Genomic DNA, 22600 nt, shown 5'->3' with positions numbered 1-22600 from the left:
AGCCAGAGATCATTATCCCTCTATCAGCAGACATCCCCCCTTCTTGCCATCCATGCTCACCTTACTTCTCCCATTTGATAAAATCATGGGAAGGTGGCCCCCTGCCTTCAGTCTCTCTCCACTCCCACAGCCTCTCAACAAGATGGAGGACTGGCACCTCACCTCTGACACAGGGGCTGCATTCACCATACGCACCTTGAGCCTTGCCTCACCTCCACCGAGAAGGGGCCGAGACTCTGGAGTCCCAACCACTCTTTCTCCTCTGCTATTGTATTCTTCCTACCCTGATCCTGATTCTGATGCTCTTGCAATGGGGTGCTCTGTCCTCTACCTCTGCCGCCTTTCCTACTATTGCTAATGCCTGGGGATCTGGAGAAAGAGGCCAGTTGACTTCTGCCTGCACTTCTCAAGTTCTTTACATCTGCTTTTCTGACCCTGTCTTCCACCCCTCTGTCGCTCCGCCACTTGTCTCCCAATGCTCACCTTCAGCATATGTCTATTTTCTGTGAAGTCTGAACTGCCTTTTTCTGCGATCTCCTCTACGACCTCTGTTGACTGTACGGAAGAAAGAGATAAATAATGATCTTTGTTTCACCCAAAGCATCACCTTTCTCCCAACTTGCTTGCAAGTCTGGCCACTGGGAGTCCCAAGCCAGGCAGTGAGCCAGAGACTCGGAGGGTCTGTGGAGGTCTCCAAACAGCCCAGTGGCTTTGCAAAAAGGCAATAGGTTCTGGCTATGAACACAGCTCAAGGGCTGGGAAGGTTTACCCTGGTAGAGTAAGTGGGCACTAATTATTTTACCTCGTAGCTCACCTCCAGCTCTCTCAGATTAGAAGAGAGTTTTCACAGTCCCCAATTCATTCTGACTGCTCCATGTGCCCAGAGGATAAGGGGTTCCAAAGAAGACCCTAAGTAGCCAACAAGAAACCTCTCTCAGAGACACAGAAAGAGACAGTGACAGAAACTCACAAACATGCGCAGAGACACGTTCACGGACACACACAAATAAAAACAGATATCCTGAAATACAACTCACCCCCTCCAAAAAAAAAAAAAAAAAGATGAAAAGCAAGACTGTGATAATCCAGACTAACACCATGAACCACAGGCTCCATAGCAGTCCCTGGACACAGAGACAGAGGCACACAGATGTGCATCAAGAGACACAGTCACCTCAAATTGTACGTAAAGGAGACAGTGTCCATGGGCACTGGACACCCAGACCTGCCCAGGCCAAGTTAAAGTCTCAACCAGAAGATGAGAATCCCCAGGTGCATTTGAAACAACGCCTCTCTGCAACACCCCAGGCAGAAACCTTCCCAGGACCAGAGTGAAAATGAAAGTGCTGGAAGGCCCACAGGCTTCCTAGAATGCTGGCCCCATTAATAGCAAAGGCCACGGCCCTGGTGTCCCCCAGTCCTGATTAAGTCCAAGTCCTTCTCTACCTGCCAGGTCTGCCCAGGGCCCTTCCTCACTCCACCTCCACCTGGGAGCTTAGGGGCCTTCTGGGAGAGCCCCGACTGGAAAAGGGGAGTGCAGGCAAGCAGAGAGAGCTGGTGACTGCTGAAGTTCACATACATTTATTCAATTGACACCAATGGGGGTGGAGGGACAGATTTTTCTTTTCTTCCACACAAACCATCAGATGATTTCACAGAATCTCCCCGAAGTAGAGCAGTCTAAATCGATGCACACCCAGTGGACAGAGAACTCAGGTAGCAGCCCGCTGTACAGATATTTACACATAATTACAGGACCCCCTGCCACAGGATGTGCCCTCACCCACCCCACCCCCACACCTCTCCAGACCCTGCCCCAGACCCTCCTCTCCCACCCCAACCACACTGCCTTTAGCTACAATAAATATCCCAGGGCCTGGGGCAGAGAAGGACGCTCAGAGGGCTGCTGGCCCTGGGTGGCTGGACCCCGCCGGCCACAGAAAAGGGGGAAAGTTCCTTCAAAATCATCCAACATAAAAGAGGGAGGACTTTCCTCACTGGAGTGGTATCCAGGGTTTCCCCAACAATAGTGGAGGGCCCTTGCTTCACCTCTCCCTTCAGCTTCTCCTGTGTAGACACTGCTTTAGGCTTCGGAGCGAACAAACTTCCTTGAAGAACAATAAGGGGGAGAGGGAGAGGTGAATTTTTCTTTTAAGCACAAAGCGGATAACAGGCGTCTTTAAATTATCGTATTGGAAAAGCAGAGCCGCAGGTCGGGGGAGGGCTGAGGGAGAGGCAGAAAGGGAGCCCTCCCTGCGCAGTTGGTGTTTCTGGCGGGATCCGCTGGGCCTGGGCAGGCATCTTTCCGGGAAAGCATTCTTCGTTCTGGGGCCGACGCGGGGGCGCAGAGGCCGGGGAGAGCGAGGGCTACCCTCTCCCCCTTGACTGCCCAAACTGGAGCGGGATCTCACGGCTGGCGACCTCGTCGCGTAGACCCGGGCCTCTCCCTGAGCGTCGGAGCCCGCTTCGTCCCAACTGTCGGCAAGATTCTGAGTGTGGAGCCCCAAGTGCCAAGTCTCGCGCGCCGGCCCAGGGTCTGGAGACTCTTCATAAATAGACTCCCTGAGTTCCGCTGGGGCCGCTGGAGCTCCCGGGAGAGGCTGCGGAGTGCGGGGCTGGCTGGCCCTGAGCCGCACGCGGTCAGAAGTGGCAGCCACTGAGGCTGGCGACTTTGCCGGCAAACGGCGTCCCTGAGGACAGGAGCGCGTCCCCGGGGTGCGAGAGGCGGATGTGGCCGGCCACTGGAGCCAGGGCCGGCGAAGTCAGCATGGCCAGGACCTGGGCTTGACCCCCAGGACCCGCCGCCGCGAACGGCGATCCCGGGGAGCCCTCGCCCCCGCCCGGGGGGGCTGCCCCGCCGCCACCGTGGCCCATGATGTGGTCTATAGAGAAGGAAGGCCGCTGCCCGGGCCCGGCGCCCCCGCCGCCCACGCCGCCGCCCGCGTCCGTCTTGAGGCCCTGGCGCAGCAGTGCGGTGGGCAGGCCGGCCGCGGTGCCGGCCGCGGGCGGGCTCAGCGACGCGGGGTAGAACGCCTTGGCGCAGCCCAGCTCGGCGCCCAGGAAAGCGGGCAGGCCGGCGGGGCCCGGGCCGGACCCCGTGCCCGGGGCGGGCGCCGGCGCGGGCGCCGAGGCTGCCCCCGCGAAGACCGAGGCCGTCGGAGGTCCGGGTGGAGGCGCGGCCGCGCGGCCTGGGGGCACAGACAGCTGGCAGGGCGCGGCGGCCGCGGCGAAGGCGAAGGCGTGCGGGTGCGGGTGCGGGGCCGGGCCCGGCGGGGGCGCGCCGTAGGCCGGGAGCGCCAAGCCGTAGCCGTAGCCGTAGGCGCCGTAGGCGGCGAAGCCGGGCAGGAAGGCGCCCGGGTCCCCCGCGGCCGCGGCCCCGCCGCGCAGCAGCAGCTCGGGGTGCGGGTGCGCGTGCGGGTGCGGCGCGGGCAGCGGCTGCCGCTTGAAGCGCTTGCGGCGCCGCAGGAAGCTGCCGTTGTCGAACATGTCGGCCGACTCGGGGTCCAGCGTCCAGTAGTTGCCCTTGCCGGGGTTGCCGGGCTCGCGGGGGATCTTGACGAAGCAGTCGTTGAGCGAGAGGTTGTGGCGGATGCTGTTCTGCCAGGCGGGGAACTTCTCCCGGTAGTAGGGGAAGCGGCCGCTGATGAACTCGCAGATCTCGCTCAGCGTGAGCCGCTTCTTGGGGCTCTGCAGGATGGCCATGGTGATGAGCGCGATGTACGAGTAGGGCGGCTTCACCAGCGGGCTCCGCGTCGCCGCGCCCCCCGACGGCGGCCCCGGCCCGGGGCCCGCCGCCCCCCGGGCCGCCGCCGCCCCCGGCCCGGGGCTCCCCGCGGCGGCCGCGGCCCCCGGGGCGCCAGCGTGCGGGGCTCGCCGTCCGAGCAGCCGCCCGACTCCTCCTCGTCCTCGGCGGCGTCCGCCTCGGCTTCCTCCGGGGCAGGCTCGGGGCCGTGGGGGAGCACGTCCCGGGGGGCGCGGGGCCCCGAGCGGGCGGGGAGCTCCCCCCCGCCGCCGCCGCCGCCCACCACGTCTATATCTGCGTCGGCCTCGGACAGCGCGGCCGGGGAGCTCTCGGAGGACATGATCTCGCAGCAGCAGCTGCCCAGGGTCATGGTGCCGCGCCGCCGCCGGTCTCCGGCTCCGCTCCAGCCGTGGCTCGGGCTCCGCCGCGCTGCCTCTGGGGCGAGTGTGTTTTGCGCGCGGGCGGGGAGGGGGCGGGGGACGGAGGCGGGCGGGGAGGGGAGTCCCCCCCCCCGGCTCCGCAGCGCCCCCTGGCGGCCAGCGAGGCCGCGCTCACCTCTGGGAGAGCACCCCACCGGCCGCGCGCGACGCCGCCCCGGGAGTGCCCGGTGGGGGCGGGCGCCCCGCGCGCGGGGGAAGAGCGGAGCCTTCCCTAACCCTGGCCGGCCTCGGCCCCCCGGCGCCCGAGCCGGGGGTGGGGGGTGTCGGGGACTAGCCCTCCCGCCTAGCGGCTGCCCAAGGCGGAAGAGCGCGAGGCCGGGGCGGAGCTCCCGGAACGGGGTGAGGCGGGGCGGGCGCGGGGGCGGGCGTGCGCCTCCGCGGAGGGGCCCGGCGGGAACCAACAGCCGCCGCGGCGGGAGCTGGGCTGGGGTGGCGGAGGCGGGTCCTCCTGCTCCCCGCAGATCCCGCAGGCCCTCCGGCCCCTGGAGCCACTGCATTCAGCGCGCTCAGCCCCTGGATGTCGAGGTGCTAGCGGGCGCCGGCCGGAGCTGGGACGGGGCGCATCGGCCCACCCCGTCATCTCTCCCCGGAGACAGCACCCAGGCCGCCGCGGCCGAAGCGCAGAGGGAGCGCGAGCCTGAGACGCCGGGACTCCCGCCGCCGGAGTGGGACCCGCGGGAGCGCGAGCGACTGGGTCCGGCCCAAGGGGAGACGGGCTGGAGTGATCCGCCGAGGAGCAAACTCGGGGCTCCCGGCTTCCAGAGGTGAGAGATTCCACTACACCCCCCTCCTCGCGTCCAAGACCCGGAGCCCGCCGCCCACCCCGTGGCGCGCGCCCCGGGACCCCCGACGCGGGAGTGCGCGCGGAGAACCCCGGGGAGCTCCCTGCCTGCCTGTCACCCCCGCCCCGAAACTTCTGTGCGGCGCTGAGGCCGCGCTCGCGGAACGCGGACCCGGCCATCGCTCCGAGGGTGCCTTTACTTGGCTCTTCCCCCGGGTCGGTACCCGTTTGTCTCAGGCTTTGTGACTGTGACTCTCTCGCCCTCGCTGAATCTGTCTCGGTCTCCCGTGGAAACCCTGCAGCGGTCTGGGGGTCTGCTCGTGCACTTGGGGCTCTCGCCCTCAATTTCCCCCTCTCCTCCCAGTCGCACTGCGGGGGCTCCCTTTCTGGCGGGACCGCAGGCGCTGTAGACCGGCGGCAGGACCCCACGGAGATCCACCCTGATCCCAGCCCCAGCCTATACTGGCTTCGTCTCTAGGGGTGTCTTGCACAAAAGTGGGTCCTGTGACCTTTTTCTTTGCAGCCGGGTTCCTGTCCATCCCATTAGGCCTTTTTCTCCCCTGGCCTCCCTCCCCGAATGCAGCCACCCTTAACTCCAGCTCAGACTGCGCCCATCTCAGCCTCTGCGGGGCTGTGGAAGGGAAGTCGGGCGCTGGATGTGGGCAAGAACTGAGCGGCGGGACGGGCTGCTGCCGGGACAGCGCCGCGCAGTGGTCAAAGCTGGGGCCTGCGAGGCCTCAGCCCCACCCCTGCGCCCGGCCGCCGCCGCGGGCTGTGCGATTGTCAGCGAGTTACCGCCCCTTCCGAGCCTCAGTTTCCTGCAAAGTGGTTAAGAGCGGGGACCCTGCCTTCGGGTTGCTGGCGTCCCGATCCTGGTGTCACTACTTACCAGCTCTGTCACCTTAGATCGGTTTCTTAAACTCTGCCTCTGTTTCTTCCTCTGTAAAAATGAAATTAAAAACACCTCGTGATGACTATGACTAATATGTGAAAGTAGCCACACCGCTCACTGCTCTAGGCTACTGAGGGAGAGGGTATTGGGAGGACCTCGCAGACTTCTTGGGGCTCTGTTCTCTGAAAGAGAAAGGGACTGTGGTGGTGGTGTCTCCCACCTGGATCCAGAGCACTGATCTAGAACACGCACCCCCATTACTGCTGCCATCGAATCCTCTCCCATTGCTACAAAAATGAGGTCCCCTATGAATAAGTCCCTATAAATAAGATGGTGGAGGGGAATGTGCAGCCCCTGTAGGCTGTATCTCAGCAGAGCCCATGTGAGGGTGGACAAGTTCTCCTTTTCATCCAACAGCAGCCTCCAGTCTATGAAACAAATACAAATCTATTCCACACGTAGCATAAGAAGGTCCAGAAGGTGGGGAGAACTCTGATCCAGGAGTTACCAGAGCAGTCCTTGTCATGAAATGCCCATGATAGAATTCTCCATCCTCCTGAGCCATGGGGCTAAGAGCAGAGAAGGGTGAGAGGTAGGTTTGGCAGGTCATAACCTATGACCCCTTCTGGGGTCTCAGACCCCAGGGGATCCATAAGTAGACTGTCCTTAGGAAAAGGAGAAGAGGTCTAATCTTCAAAGCATGAAAAGGAAATTGGGCAGGGACTAGTAACACTAGAATTGAATTTTCTAGGTGGTAGGGCTCTTCAGGAAAACAAAAAAATGGGGGGGCGCTAGAAGAGAAGTTTCTTGCAGGCGTTTACATAAACTCGCATACCTAGGTTGCTAAACTTAGCAGATTTAACTGGCAACCCTCCAGATATCCCAAGCTTGCTCTACTACATGAAGACCTCTCTCACACTCAGACATGCCACAGTCTACCCACACCAACCCTAGCCCAGCTCAGCTCAGTCCTACTGTCTAAGTAAATATAGAGAAAAACAGCAAAGGCGTCGTCCTACTGCAGCTCACCATCTGATACCTTCACTTCAAAACGGTAGCTTCTTTCCTTCCCAGTGCTCTCCTTATCCCCCAGGTTCCAGCCTCCTGCCCAGCTTCAGGGAAAGATTGATCGAGGTATTCAAGACCCCAAAATCCTGTTTCTACTGCACCAGGGGAAATGCTCTATGGAGCAGCTGCAGCCACCAGCCAGTGCCTCTGTTTGGCTCTGTTGCACACTTGCTGCTGCTGAGATCCAGGTTGGGGGAAAGGGATATAGATTGCCCCACACACACACACCAGCCACTGTCTGCAAGAGGAGAGTGGCCAGGATCTTAAAGAGGCCATAAAAACACACACCCACACTTTTATAGGAGTGGAGACGGGTCCAGAAGATCACATGACTTGCCAGGCTTTTGAAAGACTGGAGTTGGTATGAGGAATCCTAGTTGAGAGCTCCTCTATTTCTCTGAATAACTCTCTGCTTAGCCCTGACCTAGTTTTACTCTTGCCTGTAGGTATTTCTGGGAGCCTCTCATCTCTTTCAAGGCTCTGGGTCAATTTGTTTTGAACAATGCCAGGAGTAGGTGCACTGGGGGCTGGTTCAGTACTGTTAAAGATTCTTTGGTCCTGTACCCTTTTTCTCTCCAGCCTGGTGGTTCCTGTTTTTCTGGCCTGGGGGCTGAGCCTCTTTGAGGGCTGGGGGGCATCTGCACCGGTGGGAGTTGGCTGCTCCCTTCTGGGAAAACCTGGGCACTTTCCAGAAGCCTGTGCCCAGCACCCATGCCAGCAGCCCCAAGAAGCAGGAGGGAATGGCCTCTGCGGTCTTAGTTATAGTGGCCCTGGTCGTGCTGACTCCTTCAGCTTCATTGTTTGGCCATCCCCGTAAAGCAGCCCGAATCAACGGGGAGCACGCGTTTGAAGGGTGCCTGTTCTGGGTTTCCCATCTCAAAATGTTCCGTAACCGCAGAGAAATTGTGGCGTATATGTTGTGATCCGTTGTCAGGGGTGGCCCTCCCCTCCCTTCTTATGACCCCTGTGGACGTGTTGTGCTCTTCCACTCCAGGGAAATGAGAGCTCTCGGTTGATTATGAGAAAATAATCGAGTCGATCGTGAAACTGGAGAAGAGCAGCGCGGAGCTGAAGGCGGGAACCTAGGGCCAAACCATCCCACGCGGCCTTGCGGGTTCTGGAGCTCCCTGCGCGATGAGACCCTCCTTTCCGTGCCGCGCGGCGGCGCAGCCTGAGCTGGGCCGGGGGACGCCGCGCCTGCCCGCTCCCAGGTTACTCACAGCCTGACGGGCCTCGGGGATAGCGGAGCTCCGGGCGTATCCTCCCGACCCTACCGCCACGGCCGCGGCTCCGAGCCAGCCGGTTGTTTGGAGGCAGCGGGTATGTCTTTCCATCCCATTCTCCACCCAGATCTTCGCCCGCTCAAAAGCCTTCGGCTCCGGTGGCCCCGGGGGGTGGGGCGGGGAAACTCCAGACCTTGTGACCTGCAGGGGCTCTCCTTACAAAGGAGCGGGGCTCCGGGTTAGAGTTCAGGGGGAGGCCGGACCCTCTGCCAGCTGCCAGCACAGAAATGTCTGGGCCTCCAACGTGTGCGCCTTCACCCCTGCTGCCCACCTGCGTCTTTGTGGAGCCCCGCGCCCTTCGGCCGGCGTACACCTCTCTTCTCGGAAGAAATTTTTATCTCTATCCCAATATTATGCCTGACTTGGGCCCCCTCCAGGTCTCATCTACGCCGGGACCACGTGGTGGGGGTCTCGCCCGAGCACCCCGCGGCCGCAGCAGTGCGCGGCAGCTGAGACTAGAGCGAGCTTCGGGATCTGTCGCCTCGTCCTTCGTGGGAAGAGGGTTTCTGGCGCAGGAGAGCGTGGAAACAGCGCCCGCAGAGACCAACATTAAACACGCAACACACGCTGAGAACAGATGTGCAGCGACGGAGCAGTGGACACTTCCAAATGTGCTGGAGCCTCAGCCTCAGCCCCTGCTGTCTAAAGGTCTGAGTTTCCGGATCTGAGAGTCTTTCTCTGCCCCGTCGGCCCTTCCGGGGGACAGTGGCTCTGCGTGCCCAAGTATGTCCCTAAGCCACCGGTGCCTGTCCTGATCCGCCCCTCCCAGCTGTGCCAAGGATTGCCCTGGAAGGCTCGCCACCAACTTTACCCCAGAGTCTAAAGCAGCGCGACCTCGTCCGGGACTGCAAACTCGCCCTGGGCCCATAAGGACACCAGGCGCAGAAGGAGGATGTTTCTGGCTCCAGCCTGAGCAAGGATTTGTGACAGCGGCAGGGAGAGGGCAGAGAGCACACCCTGACAGTGCAGGAGGGTCGGGAAGACTGTAGTGGGGCCAGGGGGTAGGCTCCTTACCATCTACACCCCATCTGCCGGAGCAGCAATACCATTGAACCGGATGCCCTTGGGACCCCAGAATTGGGGCAGGAGGGGGCAGAGCCACTGGAATTCCACCACTCAAAGCACAAGCACAGGCTGGGTGCTTCACCATTAGCTTGGGGAGCCCTAGGCAAGGTAAACCGTGAACCGTTAGTCCCCACATAGGGGAAGAAATGTGGCCTGGAGCCCGAGCCTTCTGGAGCTGAGCTGGGTAGTGTTACCCCGCAGAAGGGGAGCTAGGGAACCCACGAGTGCCATTGTCATACAGGTGCTGGCGACTGATTCCTGGGAAACAGCGACCTCTGGAGGAGCCACCATCCATGCCAAGAGTCAGGAACTGGACCACTGACAGGACTGGGACCATCCCCACTTCATCAGTTAACAAAGTCACCCCAGACTCAAAGCCATTCCCTACTCCTCTTCGCCCATGCTTGATTCCTTTCCCAGCCTGTACCCTACCTTCAAATCCTGCCTCTGCCAGGAAGAAGCCTTCTCTGGAGCCCAAGTCAGCTTCCCTTTTTCCTGCTCTCAGCTCCTCAAACCAAAAGCTTTATCCCAGGACTTGAGGCTTGCTCCTGCCACCACACTGCACTGTCAACTAACCCATTCCCTGTCCGGCCCTTCTCCAAAGAGGCCATTCTTCCAGCCATTCACCCACCTCTGCATTGCTGGATGTGCTGTTTTTCTTTCCCCAGAAAATAAAACCAGAGTCATTTATCCCAAAATTGAACTCTAGGTTTTCAAAGCTCATTTGCCAGATGAGGAAACTAAGATGCAGAGAGAGGACTGATTTGCCTTAGGGCACACAGTAAATTGGTAGGAGAGGTGAGACTATCCCTATTCTGTTTTCCAGGTCAGAGTCCTCTCCATTTCACCTGGATGGCATGCAGGTAAAGGTGAGAAAGGGATCATTTTTATGGGGTGAGGTCTGGGTGGGAGAGTTTGGGCATAGAGGAGAAATGCAGGTGGGAACTCTAAAGGGGGGGTCACTGCTCTAGGTTGGGGCAGTCAGGAAGGCAGATAGGGCAGCCCCACTAATAGCTCTGTCTCTTCCTCCCCAACCCAGGCCCAGATTAGGCTACTATGAAGGGTTCCAAATTCCAGGGCTTGGCCAAGTGTCTTAAATAGCAGGCAGGTGGGATTGGAGGCTGGGAACTACCCAATTCAGACAAATCTCACTTACCTCCTTGCCCCAGGAAGGAAGGGAGGGACCCAGAAACCTTTCCTGCTAATATCCAGAGGGTGCTGCTAACACCACAGAGCAACTGGAAGAGGCCCAGAGGGTTATTGTGTATAATTTGTAGGAGGCCCTGGTCCTATCAGCCACTCGCCTGAGGCCTTCTCAGAGAAGCTTCACTTTCTGGGCATCTTGTGCTCGTCAACAGCCTGTCCCATGCCTGCTTGTCCAGCCTTACCCCCGGCCCCTGCACTGCACTCCTATCTGGTTTGTTTTCTCACCTCTTCACCTGTGCAGAGGCTTGTTCCTGCCTGGTTTGCTCCTCCTGATCTGTCCATTTCCAGTGTCAAGCTTTATGAGATGCTTCCCTCCGAAAACACCCCACACTTGCCTGACTGAGGGGCCCCCACCTTTGTGCACCCGAAATTCCCTCATGGTTTGTCTGCCAGCTCCTATCAACTGTAGAACAGGTATTAAATTGTCTTCATCCTCATCTTCCCTCGTCTATAAATTGGGGATAATGGTTGTACCACACTTATTGAATTATGATGATAAAATGAGATAATGCCTATAAAGCCCAGTGCCTGAAACTTTATAAGTTCATAAATGTTTCTCATCATTGTCATCACTATTAATCACTATGCCTCCTGCCAGATGCAAAACCTGACACATATAGGTGCTCAATTAATGTTAGACATATGAATACTTGAATGAATGAATGAGTGAATGAATGGTGTGACAATCCTTCTTGTCTGGGACTCCCCAGAAAGCTAGCTTACATAATCAATAGAAATACATGTTCTCTGAGGACATTGTTTTTCCCCCATCAGTCCCCATCCCTGCAGGGAGAACATGCCCCCTCATCACAGAGCGTTTTCCCATGACTCCTGAAGTCATGAGATTTCTTGCTTATGCTCTTTGCCTCAGTTTCTCACTTTTAAAAATAGTTTTGACAAATCAAACTAGCCAATCCCTGCCATAATATTCCTGCTTTATATGACAGAACTCTATCTCCTTTGTATGGTAGGCTGAACATGTTTTCAGTTTTAGGGTACCCCAACGCTGAGTTGAGTAAGACCTCTTCTTCCGTGTTCCATGTGGTCCTAATGGGACTGTCCAATCTCTGTTCCCCTCACAGGTAACTTGACTGGGTCAAACAGAGCATTTCAAGTTCAAGGCCCAGTGATTGGTCCAGGAACAAGCAAGCGACCTAAGTCGAGGCAATCACTGCTTCTACAAGAGTTGATATTGGAACGCAGAGATCTACGGACTCTGGGACTTTAGGCAGGTGCTTCTCCCTTTGGATCAGAAGCTAGGCATACATACTTAGCTGCCAGAGGCCATTGTTCCTGCCATGAGCAGAGTTCTGTTTGACACTGAAGTACATAAACAGCCCAACAAGAGGCAGATTAGAAACAATGTTGAGTCCCTGGATCAAGCTGTGCCTGAAACTCTAGATCACTTAGACTTTCCAGACATCCAATAGCAATTCCCCCTTTTCCTTAAGTTAGACTGGATGGATTATCTTTTTTTGAGTTGAATTTTACAAACAGCAACTGACCTTAACCTTAATTAGTAGAGGAAGGGATGGGAATGTGTCCTATGGACATAACAGATCAGTCTACAGTTGTATGCTTAGGAATAAAGCATTCAGGGTTGATACAGCTGCCACACACACCCCTCCCAAATCTCTACAGGGCTGACTTGGGGCAGGGAGGCTGAGACAAAAGGGAGCCTGAAAGTGGTAAGAGATTCAATTTCTGTGACTCCACGAAAGGAACACATTCCAGCTGGGCTGTTCCTCATGGACATGATACGTACTTCCATGGTAGTGAGCCCCCATCCCTGGAAATGCTTGAGTGGAGGCTAGTAATCCTTGGGTAGGAATCTCAAAGGCATCTCAGTACAGCAGAACAGGTCTTAAAGCTGGGTTCAATGTCTGCTCCACCACTGCTTAGTGTTTCTAAGACAAATAAGATCAATAATCTCTCTAAGCCTCAGTTTCCTCATTTGTAAAGTATCCAGAGAACTAGGTTAGAGATACAGACCAAAGTTGCATAGCTTGCCACCTCTCAGGGACTCTTGAGACCTATTATTATTGGAACTAACTATGGGGTCAGGACGCCTCTGTGAGATCCTTCGATTTCCTCTCTCACCATGACATATTTGAGGACGCCTACTTGAACCTGCCAATAATGCACCTCCCCGTGGTTTGTTCATGTGAATGGACAGAGCAGTGTAGCCTGACTGGAGAGGCATGGGCTCTACTCCAGTCCTGCCCCTGCCTTCCTGTGTCACCTCAGACATGCCTCTGTCCTTCCTTCCCAGATCCTCAGTTCCCTTGTGTGAGAAGTGCCTCCTGTGTTCTAGACAGTCTGGCTGTAGAATCGGGACTCTTAACTACTTACAATGCCAAATGAGCAATTGCATTCACGGTCAGAATACTAATCATGTTTCTGCATGGTGTTGCCCTGTACAGTCTCCTCGGCCTGCCAGAACAGGCTCCCCACTCATCCCAGCCTACTCAGCCCCCACTGGCACCGTCTCTGCATGACCTGGCATTGCAGGACCTGGCCAACCCAGAAATCCACAATCTGCTGAGGGTTTTGTTTCCAGCAAGCATGACATGCATGCCTCTCCCTGGGGGTTCTGCATGATCATCCCTCATGAACTTCCTCCCATAAGCTGGGCCACTCCTGTTTGAGGAATTAGAGCCAATGCAATGGGAGATGACACCAGAGAGGAGCGGAGCTTAGAACATGGTTCTGTGGTCAGAGGGAGTCGCAGACAGGGAGGGCAGGGGAGAGAAGATGACAACATGTGGCAGAGGCCCAGACATCTGAGTGGTGGAGGGCCAAAGAGCCCTCCCCCTATACCTGCCACTGAGGCCCGGGGTTTGAGAGCCAGAAAGGAGGAGCCTGGACAGATGGACCCAGAGGCTAAAACATCTGACAAGGGGTCCTGGTGAGAGACTCTGATGAGGAGGAGGGCAGTGAGTTCTGAGAAGTGCAGCTCTAACCATCATTAAGGGTCCATCCCATTGAGAAATCCCGGGGTATAGCTGCCCAAAGGACCTGTACAACCCTGCAGGGGGCATGGCATCCTGCCCGTGGCTGTATAGAAACACGCTTCTCAGAATTTTTCCTGCAGATCTACCTGCACACAATGACAGGGCACCGGGAGAGCTTATCAAAGGCCACTGGGGAAAGGGGAAGGGTTGGAAACAATGTGAATGCCCAAGGATGGGGGGCCGGTGAAGCAAATGGTGGCCTATCTATGTAAGAACAGCTTGATCTGTAAATAAGGTTGTTTATATATTGATCTGGAAGGAGCTCCAAGACATTGTCCAGTGGAAAAAAGAGAAGATAGATAACAGTGTAAATATTATGCTTCCAGTTGTGTGTTTGTTTGTTTTTAAGGAGAAAATAAAGTCTATATTGGTTTATATATGCAACAAAAATATCTAGGAGGGTGAATTTAAAAAACAGGGAACAAAAATGGAAGAGAGACTTTTCACTGATTACTTTTTTATACTTTTAAAGCCAAGAAAACTTAGTACCTACTCAACGGTTAAATAAATACTTTCAAAGAAACAATGGAATCATTCCAATAAATAAGACTGAGCGTGCAGCACCCGAGGGTAATAAAACCTGTTACTGTGTGCTGGACACTGAACACTTCAGGCTCCAACCGCACGTGTGGTGGCAGCTGATGAGCTGAAGGTAGGACAGGGCAACTGGTAGGTGCCTGTGAGCACTCCTGTTTGCCCACCAGGCAGGAAGTGGGTGAGTTTGCTAGCTCAGGCCCCAGATCTTCCACCCTCCTTCCCTCCTCTCTAGGTCCCACTGCTTTGGCAGCAGTCAGACTTCTTCAGTCTACCCGACTGGACAGGGATCAGGATGAAAGAAAAGGGGTTTCATAGAAAAGGTTCAGCAGGCCTTCCCTTCCCTCCTTCAAAACTCCCAACCAGGGCCTCCCTGGTGGTGCAAGGGGTTCAGTCTCAGCACTAGGAAGCTAGCCCAAGCCACTGCAGCATGAGTTTGATCGTTGGCCAGCCAGGGAGCTGACTCACATGGCACAGCAGACCTCTCCTGACTTGCCCACTGCTCCCCTCAGCAGTGTATTTCAGTCAGTCTGCCTGTTCTGGTCCCCGCTCTGTCTCTGGTGAATCCTCTCACCTCCCACCCCCGCCCCGGCCCCCACACCTCTGGCCTGTACCCAGTTCTTGTATGCATAAATAAATAAATCTTAAAAAAAAAAAAAAAAAACAAAGTTCAGGTGGAAGTATCTACATGCCCTGCCCTGGCCAGGCTGCCTGATCAGGGAGACAGTCTGCTGAACAGAGAACACACAGGCCTGTGTGTCTTGGGAAGCCCACAGCCTGGCAGAGTAGAGTATCACCAGCCACTGCAGCAATTATAATGACCAGCCCCATCCAGGCAGAGAGGGCAGAACACAGTGTCCCTGTTTGAAGGTAGCCTGAGGCTGAACTCAAGGCAGAGGCCTGATCTGGTAAGTGACCGAGATGACCTAAAGCACCCCCTCTTATCAGTGCTCTGCGTACAATATTGCCACGCACCTACATTTGACTCCTCTGAGCAAGGCCGGGTCCTCACCTGAGGGGCAGTCAGGAGCCTGAAGAAAGTTGTACATTGCTGTGAAGGACAGAGAAATGAAAAGAATTTAAGACTTAGACTAGACTTAGACTAGACTTCAGGTTTCCTGGCCCCAACCCCACATACTTTCTTCTTACAAAGTAAAGGATTCTCTGCACGGAGCACTGCCCACCCCACTCCCATTCCAAGTCCCCTATAGTGGGGCAGCTACCAAGGGTTGCCAAGAGGGATAGAGAAGAGGAAAGATCTGGGAGGGCTCCACAGAAGAACTTCAGCCAGTTTCACCCCTCTTCCACACCAAATAATTGGGTTCTCTACTAGAACAGGTGCCTCTCAGCCACCGGAAGCCACCACAGTCCAAAAAAAGCATCCAAATAGATCTTGGCCTCATTCCACATTTGCAGGCTCAACCCAGGTACACAGAAGGTAGCCAATAGGTGGCGCTTTTGTCTCCACAAAGTTGATATGGGAAGCTGAGGAAAGAGAAAAGCAGAGGAAAGGGGAGGAGAGGGAAGCATGAAAGAGAAAGGCAGCGGAAAAAAGAAAAGGCAAAAGAAATCAAAACTTGTCACTTGACTTGGAAAGGTGTGCTTTAAGATCAGGACTGTGGGTACAAGAAGGGGGAATATTGGAATACTGAACTGAGGAATTTTATTGATGCCTGAGACTGTCAATCCAAGTTTACACCTCCACTTGCTTCTTCTTCAGAGAAAGAGAATAACTTTGGAGTCATTCCAACTTTGGAGTCTTGTTCTGAAAGTCACTTTGCAGCTAGTCCTGGGTAAGTCACTTAATCTTTATGAGCCCCAAATTAATCATTCATAAAGAGGAGTTGATATCTCTAACAATGCCACCTGCATTCCAGGGATAACTGTAATTGATCATGCATTGTTGTAATACCCTACCATGTTCAATTTGCTAATGTTTTGTTGAGGGATTTTGCATCTCCTTTCATACATGAAAGTGGCTATATTTGTGTGTTCATCCCTTCCTTATCAGATTTTGATAATGTAATTAAGTAGAGACTTGGGATGACTTCCATATTTTCTGTGTTCTGGAACAATTGCTATAACTAGAAAAATAGTTTCTTTGCTGTGACGGAATTCATGGGCAAAATCAGCTAGCCTAGGTGCTCTCTGGTGGGGCCTTTGAGGACTGGTCTTTGACAGTGTTTTCTGTTTGTTCTGCACTAACAGGTCTACTGAGATTAGTACTTCTTGAATCAGTCACTCCAGTCAATGACCATAGCCAGGCTTTCAGGGTCAGAGTCAGCATGAGGTTATAATTAAATGGGAAAGTTTATGACCTCAGTGGGATAGGAGGGCTTTAGCCAATGGCTTCTTGTTTCTTTGCCTCAAAGATCAGCTTCTCTCCATGCCACCTTTACCGCCACCAAACCACCATCCTTTCCTGTCTGGTTACTGCAGTAGCCTTTTAATTGTCTCCTGTCCACACCAGAGCTTCCCTTTAATGACATTTTGGGAGCTATATACGTTTGACAATATCCTATGGATTTTAGTATGTACTGTTCACACCTTTATTAATTTATAAATAGTCCACCATAACATCAATTTTCTTCTAGCTTAAGAGTTATTTGGAAAGTGGTTTTAAATTTTCAAGTGCTTAGTTCATTATTCTTATACATATAGGAATTTATGAACATTTTTAATGCATTTTCAAGGTAATAATAATCTTTAAAATAGTTATATTCTGGATCACTTAGATAAACTGCTAAAATCATAAATATCAGACAGCTGATATTTAGAGTCTTCAAGTGTATTCATCAGCAAGTAGCACTCCATTAATTTTGAGATAAGACCAAAATAATGTAGACTGTATAAATAAAGTGCTACATTTGGACTACTTGGTGGCTGGTCTGCTGTATGAAGGAATACCTGCAATTGTGTTCCAAAAAAAAAAAATGTGAATGAAAGTGGTCATCACATGGCTCAAAGTAGGGCAAACCTACGAGACCTAGGGTGGAGCAGCAGGGCCACGTTCAGGGTGCACATGGCTTAGTTTCATCAAAACAATATCTTATTTTACATTTGATTAATGTTATGAACTTCCATTTTTATTTTATAGCTGCTTGAAATTAACTTTTCCTAATTTGCTTTACAGTTGTATAAGAGATACAAATCTAGGGATTTTTAGACCTACACATACTAAATGAGATGATAATAAAAATTAAAGTGGATGAGGATCTACAGAATTTTTTCCCTTTAAAAGGAGGCCACTTCAACCTCCTGCATCATACAAAACCCTCCCACACCTCCTGCTACTATTTTTCTTCACATGGGTTTAAACCAACCCACTCACTAATACTGAAGGCTCTCCATATTTCTTTCTGCCTTCCCAGGTGATGCCTAAGGCCTTGAAGACTGCCTCATGGAGACGCTTCACAGCTATGCGTCCCAGTGTCTAAAAAGCATGTCACCTGCCTATGTACTTAATTTCTCATGTGCAGCATAACGTTGGCATCTTTCCAAAGCTAGGTCCAGCAGGCAACCTACCTAACCAGCCCAGCACCATTCTGGGTCCAAAATGCTCCTTTCAGTGCTCCAAGTCCCCTGATATCAGGAAGCACCCCCTTCACTCTCCTGTTCCTATAAGGAACGCAAAACAGTTTCCCTGCCTTGTTCCTCTTGCCTCACATGCACCCCTCATTTTCATTACAGGGAGCCACTTTCCTGTTCTCCAGAAGGTAGTTGATATTGAACCCAGAAATTAATCTGCCATTCTCCTCTTCCTCAGCTCCCCCAAAATAAAAGTACAAAAAACATAGCTCTGACTCAATCATCTCATTGTCAAAGTGCACACTTACCTTCTCATACTAAAATAATCTTTTTTTCCGATGTGCAGAATTAAAAAAAATTGTATCTCAACTGAAACAAAGAAATATACCAAGGAAAAGGAAGCTATGGAATCCAGAAGGCAGAAGATCCGATACAGGATAGAGATGATAGGAATTCCAAGGATAACAGTGAAGGGAGAGTTCAGGCCCACGTCTGTGCCACCGGCATGGAAAACAATCAGCCAGGACTGGAGCTGGAAGACAGAGGGTCCTGGGAGAGATGCTTCCTGAAAGGAAAAACATGACAACCAAGAGCAATGATAGATTCTCTTACCAGCTGACTTCATGAAAAATTGTACTATATTACTTACTGGAAAATATAGGGAGATTTAGCTATAGGTACAAAAAAGCTAGGCAAACTTGGAAAGACATTGACTCTAGGAAAATGAGAAATTGCACAATACAAAAAATTATAATTATGGTATATAAGTAGCCTATCAGAGTATGATATTTATATAGCAATAATATCAGTAATATAAATGGAAAAACCTAATGTAATAAAAAGGTAGTGATTTGGGTGGGGATATGAAGAGAGAGATTTTAGAGGTAAATGATCGTTTATCTTAATAGGAAGTTAATCACTAGGTTCAAAAGCATGGAAATATGGAAGTATATTCCAAAGAAGACACTTCTAGGGAAGTAGCTACTTCTAGGGAAGAAAGCAGGGGTTCTGAGAGTGGAGCAAGACCCCATTAAAAAAAGGCTTTTATAGCCATAATCATCAAAACTGCATGGTATTGGAACAAGAACAGACATACAGACCAATGGAATCGAATAGAAAATCCAGAAATAAACCCACAGACTTATGGTCAACTAATCTTTGACAAAGGAGCAAAGACTATGCATTGGAGCAAAGAAAGTTTGTTCAATAAATGGTGCTGGGAAAACTGGGTCGCTACATGCAAAAGAATGAAGCTTGACCACTACCTCACACCATACACAAAAATCAACTCAAAATGGATTAAAGAACTAGACATAAGACCTGAAACCATAAAATACATAGAAGGAAATATAGGCGAAACACTACGGGATTTGCACATCAAAGACATCTTTACGGACACATCACCCAAAGCAGTGATAGTGAAGAGAAAGATAAACAGCTGGGACTACATCAAATTAAAGAGCTTCTGCACAGCAAAAGAGACAATAACAAAAACAAAGAGAAACCCCACCAACTGGGAGAACATTTTTGCACCCAACACTAATGATAAAGGACTGATCACAAAAATCTGCAAAGAGCTGATGAGACTCAGCAACAACAAAGAAAATAATCCAGTCAAAAAATGGGCAGAAGAGCTAAAAAGAAACTTCTCTGAAGAGGAAATGCAAATGGCCAACAGACATATGAAAAAATGTTCAACATCACTTGTAATCAGGGAAATGCAAATCAAAACTACCATGAGATACCATCTCACACCAGTGAGAATGGCACATATTAAAAAAACTAGCAACAACAAATGTTGGCGAGGATGTGGAGAAAAAGGAACTCTTGTGCACTGTTGGTGGGAGTGCAAACTGGTCCAACCACTATGGAGAGCTGTGTGGAGATTTCTGGACCTACTAAACATAGAGCTTCCATATGATCCAGCAATTCCACTCCTAGGTATTTACCCAAAGGACACAGAAACATCAATTCCAAAGAGCACCTGCACCCCTATGTTTATAGCAGCACTGTTTACAATAGCTAAGCTTTGGAAACAACCCAAATGCCCAAAAATAGATGACTGGATCAAGAAGATGTGGTACATATATACCATGGAATATTACTCAGCATTCAAAAAAGATAAACACATGCAATTTGCAGCAACATGGATGGCACTGGAAGGGATCATGCTCAGCGAAATAAGCCAAAAAGAAAAAGAAAAATACCGGATGGTCTCACTCATAGCAGGAATCTAGAAAACTTAAATAAGGGACCAGGAAAATGAATATAAGAAAGTGAAAATCAAAATCAACAAAAAACTATGAACCAGAGACACTTGTTGGGGGGGGGGGCGGGAGGGGAAGGATTGGGGTCAGAATGGGGCGTTTGCAATTGTATGGGGGAATATAAAAATAAAATTTAATATTAAAAAAAAAAAAAGGCTTTTATTTGACTTGTTAGGTTATATGCTTCTTTCAATTTAATAAAAACAAAAAATTGTTTAAAATGTGCCTTCAGATTATAGATGAATTATAGATGAATTCTAGTTTCCTAAATAATTCTAGTTGGATTATTTTCTCCAAACAGAGGGAAAATCTCACATCCAGAGAAAAAAGTGTTTGGTTGCTTTTTAAGTACAGAGTTATGGTAGGACTTTTGTTCTGGCTTTTCCCCACATCTACCACAGTGTCAAAATTTTTAGGGCACTAATGACAAATCTTTCCAGACAGTAAACTCCATAAGGGCATAAATAGTCTCGCGTTTGCATCTGTATAGGCCCTGGCAAGTAGTAGAAAGTCTAGCTCTCCACTATTTGAGTACAGCTTCTCAAAAATCAAAATAAAATTTTCTTCTTCAAATGGTGTTACACACCGCCTCTTAATAAGTTCCTTGCCAATCCAAGATATGTCCAAGGAAGGCAAGGACCCCTTCCCCTCTACTGAAGCCCTGAAGTGCTTCCTGCTACTTGCTGGGCCACAGAGAGAGGCAACTTCCTCACTGACAAATGAGGAAATAGCCTCCATCTCTACGTCTTTTACTTCTTTTTTTTTTTTAAACTCTTTTTTTTTTTTTGATTGATTTATTTATTTATACAAGCAGTGGGTACAGTCAGAAGCACGGGAGGGTGAGAGAATTCACCAGAGCCAGAGCGGGGAGCAGAGCAGGCAGAAGGACCCAAGTACACTGCTGAGGGGAGCAGCGGGCGGCAGGAGAGGTCTGCGCGCCATGTGGGACCCTGCCCGGCGGCCGGGGATCGAGCTGATGCTGCAGAGGCTGTGGGCAGCTTCGCAACCCAGTGCTCAACTGCTGCGCCACTGGGGAGGCCCTCTACGTCTTTTACTTCTTTTGCAGACCACTGAAAGGATTGCAAATGAGAATGTGTAGAAGGTGCCAGAGAACCGTCAACTCAGTCATTACTCAGTACTAGACACTGGTGTTCATTCATTCATTCAACACATATTAGGTGAAGGGCTGCCATGCATCAGGAAAATAAGTCTGACTTGCTCAAAGGGGCTAATAGCTAGGGGGGTGATGTCAATCCAGAACATTTCATTCCCAACTGCATACCTACTGCCTTCCCAGTTCTTTTTCACATATCCCACACCTTTGCCCTTTGGGGGCTGCCTGCTCCCCACCTCACCCCCCATCACCACCCTGGAGCTTTAAACTTGTATATAAGGAGGTGCATCAGGTATGTCCAAAATGCAAATCACATTCACCCTGGGCTCAGGATACACTGGTCACCCCCCCTCACTCTTGCCCCTACCTAATCTGGAAACTGCTAGACCCAGCCCTGGGTCTGAGGGGGGGGGGGGCTAGGAAAATCCTGATGCTTTTGGCATCAGGCCATTTGGGTCAGTACCAGAAAGCAGGACAAGATCAAAGGTCACTCCCTCACAGGGTAACCTCTGAGTCCCTCCACTCAGTGCTGCCCTGTCCTTGGTATTGTGGACAGCCATGAATCAGCTCAGATGGATGCTGTCCTAGCTCCCAATCCAGCAGGGGAAGTAAGATAGGAGGCCTAGCTAATGGTGCCACATCTAGCTCCAGAAGCGTGCAGGGGTCATGTGGCTCAGTCCCACTCCTTAAAATAGGGGGCCCAGTCCCACTCCTTAAAATAGGGGGCATCAGTCATTAAAATACCCCAGTCTATGCCCAGCACCTTTCCTCTAGAATATTGGAGGAAATCACTAGAATCTCATGATTCAGTGAGTCTGAATCATGGTGAGTCTGAGAGTCTGCATTTCTAACAAGCTCCCTAGTGATGCTGAAGGTCATGTTCCACACCTTGAGAGCAAGGCTTCAGCACTCCTCTCATGTCTCTGAGGAGTAATTGGAGTCATGTCCTTTCCCCACTGGTCCATCAGCCAGAGGTCTTTCCTATTTGTTTACTGATATATTTCGGGCCTAGTACCATGCGTGGCACACTCAATAAATATTTGTTGGAGAAATGGCCAGTGCTCCCTTATCCATGGGAGCTGGAATAACCCCACAGAGCAGACAAAACCACTACTCAAATAAACTCAGGAGAGCGTGTACATGTGTGTGCACACCCCCTTCCCATCTCTACCAGGTTCTGGGACACACAGTTATTGGCATTTTATTAGGGCTACTATGGGTGCAGCTACGTCTTGATCATGTCCTAATCCTAATCCAGATCCTAAACAAAGCTCACTAGCTCCCAGACTACTCCCCGAAGTCACCAGCCAGCAATGGACCCAGAGGCAGGTTTCTGCTTCCATTTTAATTAAACCAGCTTTAATTAATAATAACCTAACAAACCCTAAAATGTCCAGATCTTGGGGCAGCCCACTAACTCCTCTTTCAGTCAGAAGCCCTCGGTGTTCTTGGGTCAGAAGTCTCGGAGAACTGTCCGCGGGACCCCGGGCGGAACAGCCCGGCCAGAATTGTCTGTGGAAGAGGAGCTCTCTTCCAGAGGAAACTGAGGACAAACAAGTAAATGGGGGTGGGAGCCTTGTGGGGAAATGAAGGGAAGACAGCAAAGGCGTCCTGAACCCAAGTGCCTGCCCTCTCCTGCGCTGTAAAAACAAGAAGGCGGGTAGAA

General features: G+C 52.0%; 1 protein-coding gene and 1 long non-coding RNA gene across 2 annotated transcripts; both read right to left on the bottom strand.

Annotated features, from left to right (window-relative positions):
• Window positions 1-266: 266 nt before the first annotated feature.
• On the bottom strand, window positions 267-18114 carry LOC119235980 (uncharacterized). Its single transcript, XR_005122960.2, has 5 exons — window positions 17862-18114; window positions 15001-15076; window positions 5853-5903; window positions 815-909; window positions 267-555 (listed from the first exon to the last, which is right to left on the bottom strand). It is a non-coding gene; the product is annotated as an uncharacterized LOC119235980 (long non-coding RNA).
• Window positions 1837-4112, bottom strand: FOXD2 (forkhead box D2). Its single transcript, XM_037499592.1, is given in 2 exon segments — window positions 1837-3845; window positions 3848-4112. Coding segments are annotated over 2 exon segments (1470 nt in total). The 3' UTR covers window positions 1837-2640.
• Window positions 18115-22600: the final 4486 nt, after the last annotated feature.

This window comes from Talpa occidentalis, unplaced genomic scaffold, assembly GCF_014898055.3.
Source record: "Talpa occidentalis isolate TD23 unplaced genomic scaffold, MPIMG_talOcc4v2.1 talOcc4.9, whole genome shotgun sequence".
Taxonomy (NCBI): Eukaryota; Metazoa; Chordata; class Mammalia; order Eulipotyphla; family Talpidae; genus Talpa; species Talpa occidentalis.
Note: the sequence above shows the minus strand (reverse complement) of the source record. Positions and strands in the feature narration are given on the sequence as shown.